The sequence below is a fragment of the Nerophis ophidion genome, linkage group LG05 (assembly GCF_033978795.1).
Source record: "Nerophis ophidion isolate RoL-2023_Sa linkage group LG05, RoL_Noph_v1.0, whole genome shotgun sequence".
NCBI classification, from domain to species: Eukaryota; Metazoa; Chordata; class Actinopteri; order Syngnathiformes; family Syngnathidae; genus Nerophis; species Nerophis ophidion.
Window position 1 is genome coordinate 13,620,931 of NC_084615.1, and position 18,475 is coordinate 13,639,405.

Here is an 18,475-nt window from a genome sequence, read left to right on the forward strand (position 1 = left end):
GTCAGTGGGAGATGGCAGCAGAGAGAGAAAAGCACAAGCAAGTAAGAGGAAGTCAGTCATTGTTCATCGCCAGAGGACATGCAAGAAGATCATTGCTTTCAAACGCCACAACCAAAGCCTCATTTTGATTTCCAGGTGAGACCCTGTCCGATGAAGACGAGCGAATGGTGGACTGTTACTCCTTCTCTTCTTTCAGTAAAATGCTGAGTCCATCCAGACCGGGACCAGGGATGTGCAGTGAGCAGGACAAGCGTGGATCTGAACCGGGGTCTGAAGGCAGCTTCGGACTTGAGACGGATCGTTTTGGCTTCATCGTGTCCGATGGATCTGAAGCTCGGTGAGCAGTTCCTCCTTTTGCGCTCGCATGAAGGCAGGCTTGTGTCTGTGGTCGGGGTTTCAGGTACTGAAAATCTCAGTCCCCAACCACATGTATAGACTGTAAAAGGCAACAGGCCTAAAATGGAATTTATTATTATTTTTATTTATAATATGCAACTGGAAGGTCAACCGATATGACTCTTAATGAGAAATGCCTCCTCTACTTTTCTTCTATCTAACTTTCTTCACTGACTACACGCTCACCTGTTGCCATGGAGCCTCAGGCACTTGGCTGCCGTGTGGTTTTCCTGTTTCCTGGACGTTGTACAACAACAAGTATGCAGCGCATTTATGAGGGTCGACTTCAGTGTAACACTCTTCTCCTCGTACCATTGAAGAGATATTTAGTTATAGTACATTGCAAAACTCCATGGCTATGACGGACAGATCTGGCCCGTCGATTCATTTTATGCGGCCCGCGACAGCTTAAAACTAATGTGCCCCAATAAAGTACTTCATCGGGCTCACTAAAGAAATTTGTATGCTGCATGTCTTTTAACAATTTGACACTTTGGCAATTATAAGACCGTGCAAATAACATTATGTTAACACAGGGGTGTCCAAATAAAAAGAACAGTAAAAATGTTTTAAAAAAATTGTGATATAATGAGAAAAAAACTGACAATTTTATACTAATAACTCAGGGGTGTCCACATTAAAAAAAATTAACAGTGAGAATGTTAAAAAAACACTAGCAAAAAAGTGTGATGTAATGAGGAAAAAAACGTACAATTTTATACTAATAACTTAAGGGTGTTCGAATAAAAAATAAAAAATGAACGGTAAGAATGTTAAAAAAAAAAAAAAAGAGCAAAAATGTGTGATGTATTGAGAAAAAAACGTAGAATTTTATACGAATAACTCAGGTGTCCACATAAAAAAAATAAATAAACAGAGAGAATGTTGAAAAAAAAAAAAAAACATGAGCAAAAATGCGATGAGGTGGCGACTTGTCCAGGGTGTAACCCGCCTTCCGCCCGATTGTAGCTGAGATAGGCGCCAGCGCCCCCCGCGACCCCAAAAGGGAATAAGCGGTAGAAAATGGATGGATGGATGGATGGTAATGAGAAAAAACCCTGACAATTTTATACAAATAACTCAGGGGTGTCCACATTTAAAAAAAAATCAACAGCAAGAATGTAAAAAAAAAAAAAAACATGAGCAAAAATGTGCGATGTATTGAAAAAAAAAAGTAGAATTTTATACGAATAACTCAGAGGTGTCCACATAAAAAAAATTAACAGAGAGAATGTAAAAAAATAAAAAAACATGAGCAAAAATGTGTGATGTATTGAGAAAAAAACGTAGAATTTTATACGAATAACTCAGGTGTCCACATAAAAAAAAATTAACAGAGAGAATGTAAAAAAATGAAAAAATGTGAGCAAAAATGTGTGATGTAATTAGAAAAAAAACGTACAATTTTATACTAATAACTTAAGGGTGTCCAAAAAAAAAAAAAATCAACAGTAAGAATGTTAAAAAAAAAATACATGAGCAAAAATGTGTGATGTAATGAGAAAAAAACTTAAAATTTTATACAAATAACTCAAAAAAAATCTACAGAGAGAATGTAAAAAAATAAAAAAACGTGAGCAAAAATGTGTGATGTATTGAGAAAAAAACGTAGAATTTTATACGAATAACTCAGGTGTCCACATAAAAAAAAATTAACAGAGAGAATGTTAAAAAATAAAAAAAACATGAGCAAAAATGCGATGAGGTGGCGACTTGTCCAGGGTGTACCCCGCTTTCCGCCCGATTGTAGCTGAGATAGGCGCCAGCGCCCCCCGCGACCCCAAAAGGGAATAAGCGGTAGGAAATGGATGGATGGATGGATGGTAATGAGAAAAAACCCTGACAATTTTATACAAATAACTCAGGGGTGTCCACATTTAAAAAAAAATCAACAGCAAGAATGTAAAAAAAAAAAAAAACATGAGCAAAAATGTGTGATGTATTGAGAAAAAAACATAGAATTTTATACGAATAATTCAGGTGTCCACATTAAAAAAAATTAACAGAAAGAATGTAAAAAAATGAAAAAACGTGAGCAAAAATTTGTGATGTAATGAGAAAAAACCCTGACAATTTTCTACAAATAACTCAGGGGTGTCCACATTTAAAAACAAATCAACAGCAAGAATATAAAAAAAAAAACATGAGCAAAAATGTGTGATGTATTGAAAAAAAAAGTAGAATTTTATACGAATAACTCAGAGGTGTCCACATAAAAAAAATTAACAGAGAGAATGTAAAAAAATAAAAAAACATGAGCAAAAATGTGTGATGTATTGAGAAAAAAACGTAGAATTTTATACGAATAACTCAGGTGTCCACATAAAAAAAATTAACAGAGAGAATGTACAAAAATAAAAAAACATGAGCAAAAATGTGTGATGTATTGAGAAAAAAACGTAGAATTTTATACGAATAATTCAGGTGTCCACATAAAAAAAAATTAACAGAAAGAATGTAAAAAAATGAAAAAACATGAGCAAAAATGTGTGATGTAATGAGAAAAAAAACTTACAATTTTATACTAATAACTTAAGGGTGTCCAAAAAAAAAAAAAATCAACAGTAAGAATGTTAAAAAAAAAAGAAAGAAAATACATGAGCAAAAATGTGTGATGTAATGAGAAAAAAACGTAAAATTTTATACAAATAACTCAAAAAAAATCTACGGAGAGAATGTAAAAAAATAAAAAAACGTGAGCAAAAATGTGTGATGTATTGAGAAAAAAACGTAGAATTTTATACGAATAACTCAGGTGTCCACATAAAAAAAAATTAACAGAGAGAATGTAAAAAAATAAAAAAATGTGAGCAAAAATGTGTGATGTAATGACAAAAAAAAAACGTACAATTTTATACTAATAACTTAAGGGTGTCCAAAAAAAAAAAAAAAAATCAACAGTAAGAATGTTAAAAAAAAAAAAATACATGAGCAAAAATGTGTGATGTAATGAGAAAAAAACCCTGACATTTTTATACTAATAACTCAGGGGTGTCCACATTTAAAAAAACAACAACAGTAAGAATGTAAAGAAAACACAAGCAAAAATGTGTGATGTAATGAGAATTTTTTTTTTTTTTACAATTTTATACAAATAACTCAGGGGTGTCCACATTTAAAAAAAAATCAACAGCAAGAATGAAAAAAAAAAAAAAACATGAGCAAAAATGTGTGATGTATTGAGAAAAAAACGTAGAATTGCATATGAATAACTCAGAGGTGTCCACATAAAAAAAAATCAACAGAGAGAATGTAAAAAAATAAAAAAACGTGAGCAAAAATTTGTGATGTAATGAGAAAAAAACACTGACATTTTTATACTAATAACTCAGGGGTGTCCACATTTAGAAAAAAACAACAACAGTAAGAATGTAAAGAAAACACAAGCAAAAATTTGTGATGTAATGAGAAAAAAATTTGAATATTTTATATGGATAACTCCAAAAAATTCAACAGCAAGAATGTAAAAAAAACAAAAACATGAGCAAAAATGTGTGATGTATTGAGAAAAAAACGTAGGATTTTATATGAATAACTCAGAGGTGTCCACATAAAAAAAATCAACAGAGAGAATGTAAAAAAAAAAAAAAACGTGAGCAAAAATGTGTGATGTAATGAGAAAAAAATGGACAATTTCATACTAATAACACAGGGGTGTCCACATTTAAACAAAAAAATCAACAGCAAGAATTTAAAAAATAAATAAATAAATAAAAAAAACATGAGCAAGAATGTGTGATGTAATGAGAAAAAAAAACGTACAAATATTTTACGAAAAACTCAAAAGCGGTAGAAAATGGATGGATGGATGAATAACTCAGGGATGTCCACATAAAAAAAAAAAAATCAACAGAGAGAATGTTAAAAAAAACATGAGCTAAAATCTGTGATGTAATGTGGCGGTTTAGCTCGGTTGGTAGAGTGGCCGTGCCAGCGACTTGAGGGATGCAGGTTCGATTCCCGCTTCTGCCAACCTAGTCACTGCCGTTGTGTCCTTGGGCAAGACACTTTACCCATCCGCTTCCAGTGCCACCCACACTGGTTTGAATGGAACTTTAAGTCACTAGAGAAAAAGCGCTATATAAATATAATTCACAATGTGAATTTTTTTTTACAATTTTTTTACTAATAACTCAGGAATATCCAAATTTAAAAAATCAACAGAACGTTAGCAAAAAACATGAGCAAAAATGTGTTATGTATTAAGAAAAAAACCTAGAATTTTATACAAATAACTCAGAGGTGTCCACATGAAAAAAAAAAAATCACCAGAGAAATTGTAAAAAAAATTAAAAAACATGAGCAAAAATGTGTGATGTATTGAGAAAAAAACGTAGAATTTTATACGAATAACTCAGGGGTGTCCACATTTTTAAAAAAAATCAACAGCAAGAATGTAAAAAAAACTAAAAAAAAACATGAGCAAGAATGTGTGATGTAATGAGAAAAAAAAACGTACAAATATTTTATGAAAAACTCACAAGCGGTAGAAAATGGATGGATGGATGGATAACTCAGGGATGTCCACATAAAAAAAAAAAATCAACAGAGAGAATGTTAAAAAAAAACATGAGCATAAATGTGTGATGTAATGTGAATTTTTTTTTTTACAATTTTATACTAATAACTCAGGAATGTCCAAATTAAAAAAATAAACAGAACGTTAACAAAAAACAAGAGCAAAAATGTGTGATGTAATGTGAAAAAAATTTACAATTTTGAACAAATAACTCACAAGCGGTAGAAAATGGATGGATGGATGGATAACTCAGGGGTGTCCACATTAAAAAAAAATCCACCGAGAGAATGTTACAAAAAAACAAAAAAAAAAACATCCGCACCGTAGCACAACATAAACACAACAGAACAAATACCCATAATCCCTTGCAGCACCAACTCATCCGGGAAGCTACAATATACAACCCCCGCTATCACCAAACCCCGTTCACCTCAACCCCGCCGCCGAAAAGAGGCATTCAATTTATATTTAAATTTTGATATGCCATTGATATTTTTTTGATTATTATTATTATTTGAAACTCGATTGTGCATCTCACTATAAAGTTATATAAGCCTTGCTTGTTCAATATTCAATGCAAAACTCGTTTGGGTCCCTATTAAAAGGTTAATTTGTTCAACCTCGGTCCGCGGCTTTGTTCGGTTTTAAATTTTGGCCCACTCTGTATTTGAGTTTGACACCCCTGCCTTAGCAGAAAAACAGCCCCAAAGCATGATGTTTCCACCCCCATGCTTCACAGTAGGTATGGTGTTCTTGGGATCCACTCAGTATTCTTCTTCCTCCAAACACCACGAGTTGAGTTTATACCAAAAAGTTCTATTTTGGTTTCATCTGACCACATGACATTCTCCCACTCCTCTGCTGTATCATCCATGTATCCATTTTGGTATAAACTCAACTCGTCGTGTTTGGAGGAAGAAGAATACTGAGTTGCATCCCAAGAACACCATACCTACTGTGAAGCATGGGGGTGGAAACATCATGCTTTGGGGCTGTTTTTCTGCTAAGGGGACAGGACGATTGATCCGTGTTAAGGAAAGAATGAATGGGGCCATGTATCATGAGATTTGGAGCCAAAACCTCCTTCCATCAGTGAGAGCTTTGAATGGTTGACCAAATACTTATTTTCCACATTCATTTAAAATTCCTCGATTTTTTTTTTCACATTCTGTCTCTCACAGTTGAAGTGTACCTATGATGAAACTTACAGACCTCTGTCATCATTTTAAGTGGGAGAACTTGCACAATCGCTGGCTGACTAAATACTTTTTAGTATAAACCATCAGACTGCGTGGTCGGTAGTTTTGGGTTTCAGTAGGCCTTTAAAAGCCTTTTTTTGAGTGTTTGTGTGCAATGTGTCAGCAGGACTGTGGGCCCGCGCCCTCAACTTGTCAGGCAGAGGGAAGCCAAGTGGATCCACATCATGGACCAATGGGAGAGCATCTTGTTCAAGAAGAATAACATGGTGTGTCCGTCCATCCGTCCATCCGTCTCTATCCATCTAGAACCCTCCATGTTGGTTGCAGGTGAAAGTTCAGTGTCAGAAAGGTATCCCATCCTCACTTAGAGCAAAGTGCTGGCCTCTGCTCTGTGGCGCCACCAACAGGATGAACAACAACAAACACCTCTATCAGGTAAAAAAACAAACAAACTCAAGAATTTCAGTAAAATTGAGCTGATAGATAAAAGGAGACACAACATGTGGTGTCAGCGTCTGGACTCTAAGGCCGGGCTGCAGAAGTGGGTGGACGTCATCCAGAGAGATCTGGACCGACAGTTTCCTTTCCACGAGATGTTCCTCTCCAAGGAGGGACACGGGTAAGCCGCATTACGTCATCGCTGGTATTCACTGCTGCCGTTTCTCAGCATCCTATCACACCTGCTTGTGTTTAGGCAGCGAGGATTGTTCAGAGTCTTGAAAGCTTTCACTCAGTTCAAGCCAGAGGACGGCTATTGTCAGGCTCAAGGACCGGTGGCTGCGGTCCTCTTGATGAACATGCCAGCTGAGGTACTTCTACTTTGTTCCTATCCACCCACAATGAATCCCAAATAAAAACATTGGTCCCTATATTGACAGAAAAAGTCTTAGAAAGCCCCTGTAAAAATATCGAACAAGATTCTTTTCCACTTTAAAGGTCTACTGAAAGCCACTACTAGCGACCACGCAGTCTGATAGTTTATATATCAATGATGAAATATTAACATTGCAACACATGCCAATACGGCCTTTTTAGTTTACTAAATTACAATTTTAAATTTCGCGCGAAGTATCCTGTTGAAAACGTCGCGGTATGATGACGCGTGCGCGTGACGTCACAGATTGTAGCGGACATTTTGTTCCAGCTATAAGTCGTCTGGATTCATCGCATAATTCCACAGTATTCTGGACATCTGTGTTGCTGAATCTTATGCAATTTATTCAATTAATAATGGAGACGTCAAAGAAGAAAGACGTAGGTGGGAAGCGGTGTATTGCGGCCGCCTGTAGCAACACGAACACAGCCGGTGTTTCCTTGTTTACATTCCCGAAAGATGACAGTGAAGCTTTACTATGGAACAGAGAGGTCAAGCGAACATGGTTCCCGACCACATGTCAACCAAAAGGTTTCGGTGAGAAAATGGTGGTAATAAGTCGGCTCTTACCGTAGACATGAGCGGAGGTTGCGTCGTTCCTCGTGCATCTGTCAAAGAGGCAGCTGCGGGCTCTCTTGCCTCCTCCGAACGGCCGCCCCCGAACGTGGGATGCTTCCACCGTGGAGGAGGGGGGGAAAAAGTTCAGCCCGGCCCCAGCGGCTGCCTTCGCTTCGCCTCGTCGAGAAAACGTGGCTTCCATCAGAGACACTGGCGGTCACCACGCCAGTGGCCACACCCCTCCGACTTTCAGGTACGACCATATAATCTCACTAAAATACTAGTAACACAATAAGCAGATAAGGGATTTTCCAGAATTATCCTAGTAAATTTGTCTAATAACATCTGAATCGCTCCCACTGTATACGGTATTTCCCTGAATTGCCGCCGGGGCGCTAATTATTTTAAAACCTCTTCTCACTCCTGCGCTTACCAAAGGCATGTGGTAAAAGTAAGCATGCGCTAATTTTTTTAACACCTCTTCTGACTCCGGCACTTACCAAAGGTATGCAGTAAAAACTTGAGTGTGATGTAAGCTTGAACCTTAAATTCTACTGAATAACTCCTAATATTCTTCCCTTTATGCGATTTCAAATTACCGGTATTGAAATCAGCCTCTTTTGCAATTTTTCAATGAATAATGGAGACGTCAAAGAAGAAAGACTTAGGTGGGAAGCGGTGTATTGCGGCCGCCTGTAGCAACACGAACACAGCCGGTGTTTCCTTGTTTACATTCCCGAAAGATGACAGTGAAGCTTTACTATGGAACAGAGAGGTCAAGCGAACTTGGTTCCCGACCACATGTCAACTGGCAGGTTTCGGTGAGAAAATGGTGGTAATAAGTCGGCTCTTACCGTAGACATGAGCGGAGCTTGCGTCGTTCCTCGTGCACCTGTCAAAGAGGCAGCTGCGGACTGTCTTGCCTCCTCCAACCGGCCGCCCCCGAATGAGGGGGAAAATAAAAATCTCAGCCCGGCCCCAACGGCTGCCTTTGCTTTGCCTCGTCAAGAAACGTGGCTTCCATCAGAGACACTGGCGGTCACCACACCCGTGGCCACACCCCTCCAACTTTCAGGTACGACCATATAATCTCACTAAAACATTAGTAACACAATAAGCAGATAAGGGATTTTCCAGAATTATCCTAGTAAATTTGTCTAATAACATCTGAATCGCTGCCACTGCCCTCGTCATTTTTTTTCTTTCTAGTCCTTCACTCTCACTTTCCTCATCCACAAATCTTTCATCCTCGCTCAAATTAATGGGGAAATCGTCGCTTTCACGGTCCGAATCGCTCTGGCTGCTGGTGGCCATGATTGTAAACAATGTTCGGATGTGAGGAGCTCCACAACCCGTGACGTCACGCACACATCGTCTGCTACTTCCGGTACAGGCAAGGCTTTTTTATTAGCGACCAAAAGTAGCCAACTTTATCGTGGATGTTCTCTACTAAATCCTTTCAGCAAAAATATGGCAATATGGCGAAATGATCAAGTATGACACATAGAATGGACCTGCTATCCCCGTTTAAATAAGAACATCTCATTTCAGTAGGCCTTTAAATAAATACATGTTTTAAATAACTTATGCCTGAAACATTAGTACATTTTATTATTTATTTTTGAATGCCAGTACTACATAACTTCAGTCTTGTGTTTGACAAAATGTAAAAAATGTTTTTAAAAAACAAACATATTTACATACGAGATGAGGCAATTCCTAAAGGAATTGTGTGTGAACACTCCAATGCTGAAGTTGAAGTGAAATTCTGACAGAATGTAGTGTGAATGTAAGAATAGTTTGAATGTTAAAGAGTTTGAATTTCCAGGAAAACTGGAATTTGATTTGGACCTTTTATAATGTTAGTTTGAAGGTCCAGGATGAGTGTTGATGTTGGAATGGTTTGAATTGGTTGAAAAATGTGGGAATTGTTCAACTTGGAAAAAATGTCCCTTTCATTTTAATGGGAACTTCCTGGAAATTTGAGAATTTTTTTGAAAATGATTGAATGTCCTGACTGCGATGAGGTGGCGACTTGTCCAGGGTGTACGCCGCCTTCCGCCAGATTGTAGCTGAGATAGGCGCCAGCGCCCCCCGCAACGCCAAAAGGGAATAAGCGGTAGAAAATGGATGGATGGATGAATGAATGTCCTGAATGAGTTGAAATGGTTGGTGTTGGAATTGTTCAAATCGGTCCAGAAATGTTGAAGTCGTAACAGTTTTTTTAAATTGAGAAATGGTTTTATGGAATTTTGGGAAAACCAGGAATCTTTTATAGTTCCTAAACCAACTAGTTTTTTTGTCTGGACTAAGACAAATGTTTTGACAGTGGAACTGTTGAAATGAGATGAAAAAAGGAAAAGGAGTAGTCAAACGAAAAAGGTTGGAAACTAGGTTAAAAAAAATAACCCAGGAATTCCTGGAAATTTGTTGAACGTGGAAAAATGTTAGTTTGAATGTCCAGGACGAGTGGAATGTGTTGATGTTGGAATGGTTTGAATAGCTTGAAAAATGTGCGAATTGTGCAACTTGGAAAAAATGTCCTATTCATTTCAATGGGAACTTCCTGGAAATTTGGAAAAGCTAATTTCTATTTTAAATGATTGAATGTCCTGAATGAGTTGAAATGGTTGGTGTTGGAATTGTTCAAATCGGTCAAGAAATGTTGAAGTTGTAACATTTTTTTGATTGAGAAATGGTTTTATAGAATTCCTGGAAATTTGGGAAAACCAGGAATCTTTTATATTCCTAAAGCAACTACTTTTTTTTTGTCTGGACTAAGAAAAATATTTGGACAGTGGAACGGTTGAAATGGGATGCAAAAAGGAAAAGGACAAGTTAAACAAAAAAGGTTGGCAATTGGGTTAAAGAAAACCAGGAAATACTGGAAATTTTTTGAACGTGGAAAAATGGTAGTTTGAATGTCCAGGATGAGTGGAATGTGTTGATGTTGGAATGGTTTGAATAGGTTGGAAAATGTGCAAATGGTCCAACCTGGAAAAAATGTCCTATTCATTTCAATGGGAACTTCCTGGAAATTTGGGAAAATCGGGTTAATTTTTAAATGACTGAATGTCCTGAATGAGTTGAAATGGTTGGTGTTGGAATTGTTCAAATCGGTCAAGAAATGTTGAAGTCGTAACATTGTTTTAATTGAGAAATGGTTTTATAGAATTCCTGGAAATTAAGGAAAACCAGGAATCTTTTATAGTTCCTAAACCAAGTAGTTTTTTTGTCTGGACTAAGAAAAATGTTTGGGCAGTGGAACGGTTGAAATGGGATGCAAAAAGGAAAAGGACAAGTTAAACAAAAAAGGTTGGAAATTGGGTTAAAGAAAACCAGGAACTCCTGGAAATTTGTTGAACGTGGAAAAATGGTAGTTTGAATGTCCAGGATGAGTGGAATGTGTTGATGTTGGAATAGTTTGAATAGCTTGAAAAATGTGCGAATTGTCCAACTTGGAAAAAACGTCCTATTCATTTCAATGGGAACTTCCTGGAAATTCTGGAAAAGCGGGTTATTTTTTAAATGATTGAATGTCCTGAATGAGTTGAAATGGTTGGTATTGTTCAAATTGATAAAGAAATGTTGACATAGAAACAGTTTTTTTAATTGAGAAATGGTTTTACAGAATTCCTGGAATTTCGGTAAAACCAGGAATCTTTTATAGTTCCTAAACCAACTAGTTTTTTTGTCTGGACTAAGAAAAATGTTTTGACAGTGGAACGGTTGAAATGAGATGATAAAAGGAAAAGGAGTAGTCAAACGAAAAAGGTTGGAAATTAGGTTAAAAAACAACAACCCAGGAATTCCTGGAAATGTGTTGAATGTGGAAGAATGGTAGTTTGAATGTCCAGGATGAGTGGAATGTGTTGATGTTGGAATGGTTTGAATAGCTTGAAAAATGTGTGAATAGTGCAACTTGGAAAAATGTCCTATTCATTTCAATGGGAACTTCCTGGAAATTCCGGAAAAGCGGGTTATTTTTTAAATGATTGAATGTCCTGAATGAGTTGAAATGGTTGGTATTGTTCAAATTGATAAAGAAATGTTGACATAGAAACAGTTTTTTTAATTGAGAAATGGTTTTACAGAATTCCTGGAATTTCGGGAAAACCAGGAATCTTTTATAGTTCCTAAACCAACTAGTTTTTTTGTCTGGACTAAGAAAAATGTTTTGACAGTGGAACGGTTGAAATGAGATGATAAAAGGAAAAGGAGTCGTCAAACGAAAAAGGTTGGAAATTGAGTAAAAAAAACAAAAAACAGGAATTCCTGGACATTTGTTGAACGTGGAAAAATGTTAGTTTGAATGTCCAAGGTGAGTGGAATGTGTTGATGTTGGAATGGTTTGGAAAAATGTCGCATTCATTTCAATAGGAACTTCCTGGAAATTTGGAAAAGCTGGATTAAAAAAAAAAAAAAGATTGGGACAAGCGATAGAAAATGGATGGATGGATGGATAAATGTCCTAAATGAGCTGAATTGGTTGGTGTTGGAATTGTTCAAATCGGTGAAGAACTGTTGAAGTAGTAACAGTTTATTAATTGAGAAATGGTATAATAGAATTCCTGGAATTTTGGTGAAACCAGGAATTTTATAGTTCCTAAAGCAACTAGTTTTTTTTGTCAAGACTAAGAAAAACGTTTGGACAGTGGAACGGTTGAAATGGGATGAAAAAAGGAGAAGGAGTAGTCAAATGAAAAAGTTGGAAATTGGGTTAAAAAAACAAACAAACAGGAATTCCTGGAAATTTGTTGAACGTGGAAAAATAGTAGTTTGAATGTCCAGGGTGAGTGGAATGTGTTGATGTTGGAATTGTATGAATAGGTTGAAAAATGTGGAAAGAGTGAAAGTTTGAAAAATGGCCAATTCATTTTAAATAGGTAAAATTTCCCGGAAAACTGAGAAACCTGGGAATGTTTGGAATTTGTAAAGGGAAAGCCCGCGATTCCCGAATAGGCTGAAAAGTTTGAAGTTGGAAGGCTTTGAATCAGGTGAAAAATGTGGAAGGTAGAGCGCGCCAAAATCTGGAGAAGAAGAAGGAGAAATAGTAGAAGAAGAAGAGGAAATAGATGCATTTTGGTGTAGAAAAGCATGTGTGAATGTTTGGAGCATTCACACAATAAAGCATTCTAAACAGAAAAATATACACACACTTAATGTTTCAGTAGCAAGGCACCCTGGCAGGAAACAGTAAATATGAGTTGCTGCATACAGTGCTTGGAAAGGGGGGTAAACAGCACCATCTGGTGGACAAATATAAAAAGTACAATTGCAATGTTGTCACATTCAGTATTTTGAAAGGGGGTAAATAGCACCATCTGGTGGACAAAGTACAATAAAAAGTACAATTGCAAGCCAAGGATGTCAAAAGAGCGAGCAGGGGTGTGTGCATCCAGCTCGACACATTTTTATATATATATATATTATATATATATATATATACATATATATATATATATATATATATCCTTGGCTTGCAATTGTACTTTTTATTGTACTTTGTCCACCAGATGGTGCTATTTACCCCCTTTCAAAATACTGTATGTGGCAACATTGCAATTGTACTTTTTACATTTGTCCACTAGATGGTGCTGTTTACCCCCCTTTCCAAGCACTGTATGCAGCAACTCATATTTACTGTTTTCTGCAAGGGTGCCTTGCTACTGAAACATTGTGTGTGTGGTGTGTATATATATATATATATATATATATATATATATATAAAAAGGCATAATGTAAAACAAAAAGTCTGGAATGTTTATTTGTTCTAATAACACAAAGCTTTGTCTTTGAAAATACAATATATAATGTTTTCTTTTTTTCCACCTCATTATTTTATTTTAAAATATAAAAGTCATCATCCAGCGTCTGAGTTTACAGGAGGCAGCCGTTGGTGGAAAAAGTTTGATTAAACATCTTAACGTAGAGAAGTTCTTCTCAAATTGTGGGGCGGACACCTGTTCCCCCACCGGGGAAACATGCTTTATCAGTATCATGCTTTAAAACCCTCCATCCATCCATTTTCTACCGCTTATTCCCTTTTGGGGTCACTGGCGCCTATCTCAGCTACAATCGGGCGGAAGGCGGGGTACACCCTGGACAATTCGCCACTTCATCGCAGGGCCATAGCCCTGCTTCCAAAAGTTGTGCATGACATTGTAGCCATTGAGCCTAACTTCCTCAATGTGATACACACACACACACACACACACACACACACACACACACACACACACACACACACACACACACACACACACACACACACACACACATATTATATATATATACATATATATAAACATATATATATATTTACATATGGCGGCAGAGTGTAAGGAGAGGCATGACATTTTTTCTTCTTTAGAGAAGGCTTAAACAAATATTTGAGAAGCACTGACAAATAATTGCGTTAGTTTGTGTTAAAATAAATGAGGAATAACATGTTTTGGGGGGCCATTAGGAACAAATGTGTTTTTTCCTGTAGCGTTGCCATTTTTAGTTATTGGAAGAAACAGCGATAACAGTTCTAAAATGTTGAAGAATTAATATCTTTTGACCACTGTATAGGCTTGCCCCTGACAGTTTGTTTGTGTTTTAGTTTTTCCTCTGTGTGTGTGTAGTATTTCCTGTCTTTAGTTCCGGTCAGCGCTCTTATTTTTTCAGTTTCCTGTCTTTCTCCCTCAGAGCTGTGTCCCCTCATCTGCGGCTGATTGGCACCTGGCCAAACCTGGTGTCAATCAGCCCGCTCCTATTTAGACCTGTCTTTCCATCCAGTCAGGGCTGGATTATTGTTACTTCTGTATTGTCGCTCCTGTCGTGTCGTGTCATTGCAGCGTAGCGGTAAGCTAGATTTCGGTAGCAGTTTGTAGCTTACTGTCTTTTGTTCCCTGCTACCAAGTTGTCTTTGTACTACACATAATGATTTCTGTTTCCTGCTCGCTACTCGCTAGCTTCCACGCTAGGCCTTTTTTGTTTTTGCTATCTTCCATGCTAAGCTCCTTTTGTTTTCTAGCTCCCATGCTAGCTCTTTTAGTTTGTTATCCGCCTCGTGCGCGCTTTTTGTTGTACCCCTTTTGTTTGGTTTTGTATAAGTGTTTTATTAAACCATGTTTCCTTACTCAATGCCTGCCTCCCTCTCTGCATTTTGGGGTATGTCACAAACTAACTCTGACAACCACGACTGTATATCCGCACACAACAGTAAAAAATTGTACTCATTGTCTTTGTCTTGTGTACGCCGACATGGACAGGAGGCCTTCTGGTGTCTGGTGCAACTTAGTGAGCGCTACCTCCCTGGATACTACAGCCCTCTCCTGGTGAGGATGCCCGGCTTTACCAGTGTTTCTGCAGCGATGCCTCCGTGAACGCTTTTGTCAACCGTGTGTCACCAAGGAGGGAGTCCTGTTCGACGCCACTCTTCTGACCTGGCTTTTAAGAAGAACATGTCCTCCCGCACACAAACACCTGCAGCAGCACGGCGTGGAGCCCCTCATGTTCGCCACCGATTGGCTGATGTGCTTGTTCACGCGCCACCTGCCCTTCAGCGCGCTGCTGCGAGTCTGGGACCTGTTTTTCTGCAACGGTAAGCCCCTCTCGCACACCGCCGACATCAATTAAGATGGCAATATTGGGAGTATCACGCCGGTCTCTAATAGTTACCCTTGTGGCCTGTCAGGGGTGGGGGTGCTGCTGAAGGTGGCGGTGGTGCTGGTGCGGAGGGTGCTGGGTCGGGCCGAGCAAAGGAGGGAGTGTCAGGGCCAGTTGGAGACTCTGCAGAGGCTGAGGGACGTCCGATGTGAGGTCCATGAGGTGGAGGACGACTTCATAGCAGAGGTGAGGTCAACATGATTAGAACGGCTGCTAAGTACTATATGACTGTGCCAGTGTTTTTCAACCACTGTGAGATACAGTCTGGTGTGCCATGGGAGATTCACCTATTTGGGTTAAAAATACTTTTTGCAAACCAGTGATTATAGTCCGCAAATGATGTGTTGTTGTTGAGTGTCGGTGCTGTCTAGAGCTCAGCAGAGTAACCGTGTAATACTCTTCCATATCACTAGGTGGCAGCCCGTAGCTAATTGCCTTGTAGACGTCGGAATCAGCGGGAGGCAGGGTGCAGGTAAAAAGGTGTCGAATGCTTAAACCAAAAATAAACAAAAGGTGAGTGCCTCTAAGAAAAGGCATTGAAGCTTAGGGAAGGCTATGCAGAACGAAACTAAAACTGAACTGGCTGCAAAGCAAACAATAACAGAATGCTGGACGACAGCAAAGACTTACTGTGGAGCAGAGACAATGTACATCCGAACATGACATGACAATCAACAAGGTCCCCACAAAGAAGGATAAAAACAAATGTAATATTCTTGATTGCTAAAACAAAGTAGATATGGGAAATATCGCTTAAAGGAAGACATGAAACTGCAACAGAAAAAGCTACCAAAATAGGAGCGCAAAACAAAAAGTAAAACACTACACACAGGAAAACAGCAAGAAGTCCAAATAAGTCAGGGTCGTGACGGTACACCTACTTTGAGACAAGAGCTACTGTCGACTGAGTTTTTTTTTTTTATAGATTTCTGCTGATGGTGTGCCTCTGTATTTCTTCAATGCAAAAAATGTGCCTTGACTCAAAAAAGGTTGAACAACACTGGGCTATGCAGAATGAAACTAAAACTGAACTGGCTACAAAGTAAACAAAAACAGAATGCTGGACGACAGCAAAGACTTACAGTAGAGCAAAGACGGCGTCCACAAAGTACACCCGAACATGACATGACAATCATCAATGTCCCCACAAAGAAGGATAAAAACAACTGAAATATTCTGGATTGCTAAAACAAAGTAGATGCGGGAAATATCGCTCAAAGGAAGACATGAAACTACCAAAAAAAGAGAACAAGACACCAAAATATGAGCGCAAGACAAGAAGTAAAACACTACACGCAGGAAAACAGCACAACAGTCCAAATAAGTCAGGGTGTGATGTGACAGGTGGTGACAGTACACCTACTTTGAGACAAGAGCTATAGTCATGCATGCTTGCTTATGCTTTAAAGTCATATCCAACAATTGCGAAAACGACTTTTTACTGTCAATTGAGTTTCGTTTTTTAAAGATTTCTGCTGATGGTGTGCCTCTGTATTTTTATAATGCAAAAACTGTGTCTTGACTCAAAAAAGGTTGAACAACACTGGGCTATGCAGAATGAAACTAAAACTGAACTGGCTACAAAGTAAACAAAAACAGAATGCTGGACGACAGCAAAGACTTACAGTAGAGCAAAGACGGCGTCCACAAAGTACACCCGAACATGACATGACAATCATCAATGTCCCCACAAAGAAGGATAAATACAACTGAAATATTCTGGATTGCTAAAACAAAGTAGATGCGGGAAATATCACTCAAAGGAAGACATGAAACTACCAAAAAAAGAGAACAAGACACCAAAATATGAGCGCAAGACAAGAAGTAAAACACTACACGCAGGAAAACAGCAAAAAAAGTCCAAATAAGTCAGGGTGTGATGTGACAGGTGGTGACAGTACACCTACTTTGAGACAAGAGCTATAGTCATGCATGCCTGCTTATGCTTTAAAGTCATATCCAACAATTGCGAAAACGACTTTTTACTGTCAATTGAGTTTCATTTTTTAAAGATTTCTGCTGATGGTGTGCCTCTGTATTTTTTCAATGCAAAAAATGTGCCTTAACTCAAAAAAGGTTGAACAACACTGGGCTATGCAGAATGAAACTAAAACTGAACTGGCTACAAAGTAAACAAAAACAGAATGCTGGACGACAGCAAATACTTACTGTGGAGCAAAGATGGCATCCACAAAGTACATCCGAACATGACGTGACAATCAACAATGTCCCCACAAAGAAGGATAAAAACAACTGAAATATTCTTGATTGTTAAAACTCGGATGACAGTGGATGCAAAACAATAACAGTGCAATACATTTTCATAACATGGTCACTACTGCCGAGTTTCTCTTGTTATATTCTTATTTTACTGTTATATTTTTTTATTCTCATTGTTGCTTTTAATTTTCATTCTTATCGTAATACTTTTCTATTTTGTTTCCATTTATACCCCCATTATTTACTTGTTACTTTTCGAATTCGATCTGAACTCTGTACACTGCTGCTGGAGTTTTAATTTTCTCGAGGGAACTCTCCTGAAGGAATCAATAAAGTACTATAATAATAATAATAATAATAATAATGGATTAGATTTATATTGCGCTTTCCTATTGTTAGATACTCAAAGCACTCACAGAGAAGTGGGAACCCATCATTCATTCACACCTGGTGGTGGTAAGCTACATTTGTAGCCACAGCTGCCCTGGGGTAGACTGACGGAAGCGTGGCTGCCAGTTTGCGCCTACGGCCCCTCCGACCACCACCAAACATTCACTTATCATTCATTCACCGGTGTCAGCGGCACCGGGGGCAAGGGTGAAGATTCCTGCCCAAGGACACAACGGCAGCGATTTTGGATGTTAATAGGTGGGAAGCGAACCTGCAACCCTCAGGTTTCTAGCACGGCCGCTCTACCCACTACGCCATGCCGCCCACACTATCTATCTATCTATCTATCTATCTATCTACCTACCTACCTACCTACTGTTACGCGGACCAAGCTCTGACACAGAGCTTGGTCCGCATTGTTGTCAGTAAGTCGGACACGTTTCCAGTGAGGGTTGGACTCCGCAAAGGCTGCCCTTTGTCACTGATTCTGTTCATAACTTTAATGGACAGAATTTCTAGGCGCAGTCAGGACGTTGAGGGGATCCGGTAAGGTGGCCGCAGAATTAGGTCTTTGCTTTTTGCAGATGATGTGGTTTGATGGCTTCAACTGGCCAGGATCTTCAGCTCTCACTGGATCGGTTCACAGCCGAGTGTGAAGCGATC

General features: G+C 38.4%; 1 protein-coding gene across 4 annotated transcripts in view; it reads left to right on the plus strand.

Annotated features, from left to right (window-relative positions):
- The window catches only part of tbc1d10c (TBC1 domain family, member 10C), a 23,266-nt gene continuing 4,791 nt past the window's right edge, over positions 1-18,475 (plus strand). Inside the window, exons 1-9 of one of the 4 annotated variants that reach the window (XM_061900075.1) lie at positions 1-135; positions 197-337; positions 6,278-6,380; positions 6,442-6,549; positions 6,627-6,733; positions 6,809-6,923; positions 14,806-14,871; positions 14,948-15,137; positions 15,231-15,388. In XM_061900075.1, the coding sequence (XP_061756059.1) occupies positions 201-337; positions 6,278-6,380; positions 6,442-6,549; positions 6,627-6,733; positions 6,809-6,923; positions 14,806-14,871; positions 14,948-15,137; positions 15,231-15,388 (984 nt within the window). In that variant the 5' untranslated portion in view covers positions 1-135; positions 197-200. Of the gene's footprint in view, positions 338-6,277; positions 6,381-6,441; positions 6,550-6,626; positions 6,734-6,808; positions 6,924-14,805; positions 14,872-14,947; positions 15,138-15,230; positions 15,389-18,475 lie in introns of all 4 variants that reach the window. The other 3 variants (XM_061900074.1, XM_061900072.1, XM_061900073.1) reach the window with 3 other exon arrangements.